We start from the raw sequence: 3,926 nt of genomic DNA on the forward strand, positions 1-3,926 counted from the left end.
AGGGAAAGATGAACACAGGTCCAGGGGTTCCAAGGTCCTGTCCACATCAGCCAGTCCTGTGGTGCCCTCGCCAAGGGCAATGAAGCTATCGTTACCTTATAGCAGTGGCACTGCTGTCATTAGTCAGGCCTTTGAGGCCAAGCTGCGCAGCCCTGTCTGAGCACTGAGGCTCCAGGTTCGCTCCTCTCCATGCACTTCATGAGGCAGCAGGTGAGGAAGGCCCTGGCAAGTAGGCGCTGGTGCAGCTGACATTGGAGGCAATCACCGTAGCCTTGAAGCATGTCTCAGGCTTGCACGTGAGATCACTGGGCACCGAGCTCCACCATTTGGTGGCCTGAGGGGTAGTGGAACTCAACAACAGTCTCCAGGGAAATGCCATCACCACAAAAGTTTTGAAAGGTGCCATGCAGGTACTGCCACCTGCAAGCACAAGTACCGGTGCTGTTCCAGGGACAGGCGTGGCATTCCAGTCTGCATCTCCACCTTGCCCTATGTGGAGGGCTGCTCTATACATCCCTGCATGCTATGCCGAGACCCCTTTCCTAGTTTTTAATAATTCCACCTTTAATTTGTTATGCTATAAGTCCCATTATTAATTCCAACAGCAACATAAGGAAGACAAAACTTTAGAGGTCTTTTTAGTTACCTGTGGAGTTTAAACACTTAGTAGACTAGAGCTATAGAATTTCCTGACTAAAAAAACATCCATATGAGCCCTGGCTGGTTTTCTTAGTGGTTAGAGCATCAACCTGCAGACTGATGTGAAGAGTCAGGGTTTGATTCCTGGTCAAGGGCACGTACCTTGGTTCCAGGTTCCCCAGCCCTCCTACGGGATCTTGCGGGAGGCAACCAATCAATGTGTCTCTCTGATGTCAATGTTTCTCTCTTTCTCCCCCTCCCTCCCTTCAACTCTCTCTAGAAATCAATGAAAAAAATATCAGGTGAGGATTAAAATAAATGACATTCATATGAAAAAGCAAATATGCTATGTTGGGTATAGGTTCTAAGCTGAGTAATCATGATGAGGATAGTATGTGACAACACAAAACTCTGTTCACTTATTCCTTCCTTCACGCAAATATTTAATGAAGATTATGTACCCAGCCTTATGCTAGGAACTTCTGATATAACAGTCATCATAAATAGACTTGCTTCCTGTTCTCATGGAACTTACTTAGTCTAGTGGAAGAAACAAGCATAAATCAAATCATTGCAAAAAAATTTAATGTGTAGCTAAAATTGGGATCAGTGCTGTGAAGAAAATTATTCTGCAAGCAAAGGAAGTTTTTAAAAAAATAACAGCATGTTCAGATCTGCAGATTAGGGTAAGAAAAAAATATTATAGTTAAGTGAAATTACAGTGTAGAGAGATACTTACGGCAGTAAGACCAAATAAGTACATAGAATTACAATGTTAACATTCTTCAAATTCTTATAAAAGGTACCAAGGAATTTTCAGTGATTACAAATCTAAGGCCAGTTTTATGGCTGATGTCCTCAAAGCACTTTGGTCTTGCCATAGCCCAGGGCCTTGGTTCTGTTTTATTAGACTGGGGAAGAAAGTGATATGGCAAAATTGTACTCTTTCCAGACTGTTGACTGTCTGGGACAGCCGTGGGCAAACTACCGCCCACGGAGCCAAAAGAGCGGAGGGTTCTCTTGCTCTCCCCTCCGCTCCTTCACCAGCAGCAGTGTTAACATGGCAATGTCGGGAAACACGGCCGCAGCTCCTTCTTCTGAGTCCAGTTTAAGAACCCATTGTGGCCCTCGAGTCAAAAAGTCTGCCCACCCCTGGTAGACACTGCTGAGTGAGTAATATCAGAGCCTTTTTCTATCGGGTCTTCTTTCTATGACCCTGCCAAGACTTCAGAGTCAAGACTATCAGCATCATGGTCAGTATAGCTCTCCATTTATTTCAGAAGAGAAGACTCTACTCACCTGATTATCGAGTTTCAGCTGTCGAAGCTTCATAGCCTCATCTTCAAAGGCACTGTTTTGAAAAAGTGGAAAAAAACATGTATAGAGAAAATCCTTTTAAAACCATGTCAATTTTATCTTTTCCATGTATTACCATGGGCTATTTGGAATCAATGAATTCTGCCTTAGGGAAAGCATCAGTTTTAGAATGCTGCCCATACTGACTTGCCATCCTTACTGCCACAGTTACTCCACAGAGGACCTGAGGATATTTTTGCCATTGATTATTAGAGTGAGTGGAAGGGAGGAGGAGACAGAAAAAGAGAAACATTGATGTGAGTGAGAGTGACACATCAATTGGTTGCCTCCAGAACTCCCCCCGACTCACATGGGGTGGAGGTGGGGGGCAGATCGAGCCTGCAACCAAAGTACATGTGCCCTTGACTGGAACTGAACACACAACCCTTCAATCTGAAAGCCAGCACTCTAACCACTGAGCAACCGGCTAGGGCAACAGGTGTTTGTGTGTGTGTTTTTTATGGAAGAAAACAACAAAAATGGAATCAAATTCATCTTCAATTGATAAATCAAATCCTTTTGAACTTTTTTTAAAATATATTTTTATTGATTTCAGAGAGGAAGGGAGAGGGAGAGAGAGAGAGAAACATCATTGAAAAGAGAGAATCATTGATTGGCTGCCTCCTGCACACACCCTACTGGGGATCCAGCCTGCAACGGGCATGTGCCCTTGACTAGAATTGAACCCAGGACCCTTCAGTCCACAGGCAAATGCTCTATCCACTAAGCCAAACTAGCTAGGGCCCTAATTTTTAACTTTTTAAAAACTCTCTCTGAAGCCTTTTCCTAATTTAAGATTTTATTTTGTTACCCAACATTACTGGAAAGAATAAACTATAAAACAAAGCAGAAATGATCCTAAATTACTTGTATTACAAACTTTTACTGGGAGCTTACAGTTGGTTGGAGCATCGTCCCATATGCTGGTCCAGGCACATACCCAGGTTGGGGTTCCATTCCCAGTCAGGATGAGGACAGGAGGCAGCCAATCTATGTTTCTCTCGCACATCAATGTTTCTGTGTGTGTGTGTGTGTGTGTGTGTGTGTGTGTGTATGTATGTTTCTCCCGTCTCTCTAAAAATCAACAGAAAACATATCCTGGGATGAGGATTTTTTTAAAAAAAGAAAGAAGACAAATTCCATGGCTACAAAGGCAAGCATGGCTTTTCCTGCATTTGGGGTAAATACACCAAAGTATCTATCCGTGGTTTAATGGTTTAACCCAGCCATGGGCAAACTACTGCCCGCGGGCCGGATCCGGCCCGTTTGAAATGAATAAAACTAAAAAAAAAAAAAAAGACCATATCCTTTTATGTAATGATGTTTACTTTGAATTTATATTAGTTCACACAAACACTCCATCCATGCTTTTGTTCCAGCCCTCCGGTCCAGTTTAAGAACCCATTGTGGTCCTCGAGTCAAAAAATTTGCCCACCTCTGGTTTAACCACTACATTCCTACATTTTAGAAGGTTTTATGCATTTTAATAATGCATAGCAACCTGGAATTTGCATACCGTCTCCAAGACTCTTCCTGCCTACTAACCCTTTAGCCATAAGTGTAGAGGAGCATTCTCATTCTCTGACAATCTCCTCTATTAACTCCCTTATATCCTTTATGTTTAAAAAAACACACTGGATATTCAAAGGAAACCATCTCCTTTTTCCTGCTTAAAAGAAAGATAAACAAATAAAAATGCCAGGTACAATTCTGGCCTCAGCTCTGTGGGCACCTACATTTCTCCTATATATGTTCCTGTTTTCCTTAATGTCATTAATACTCAATCACGGTGGAGAACCAAGATGGCGGCATAGGTTAACTCCGGAGTTTGCTGCCTTGAACAACCATTTCAAAAGTGAAACTAAAAGACAGAAGGGACATCATCCAGACCCACAGGAACGCTGGCTGAGTGGAAGTCCTACAACTAGCAG

At 42.8% G+C, this 3,926-nt stretch overlaps 1 protein-coding gene across 2 annotated transcripts in view; it reads right to left on the reverse strand.

Annotated features, from left to right (window-relative positions):
• The window catches only part of TULP3 (tubby like protein 3), a 103,824-nt gene that overhangs the window by 44,072 nt on the left and 55,826 nt on the right, over positions 1 to 3,926 (reverse strand). The window contains exon 2 of one of the 2 annotated variants that reach the window (XM_006763529.2): positions 1,939 to 1,990. In XM_006763529.2, coding sequence (XP_006763592.1) covers positions 1,939 to 1,990 — 52 coding nt within the window. Of the gene's footprint in view, positions 1 to 95; positions 679 to 1,938; positions 1,991 to 3,926 lie in introns of those variants that run through there. The other variant, XM_006763531.2, reaches the window with a different exon arrangement.

This window comes from Myotis davidii, unplaced genomic scaffold, assembly GCF_000327345.1.
Source record: "Myotis davidii unplaced genomic scaffold, ASM32734v1 scaffold1219, whole genome shotgun sequence".
NCBI lineage: Eukaryota > Metazoa > Chordata > Mammalia > Chiroptera > Vespertilionidae > Myotis > Myotis davidii.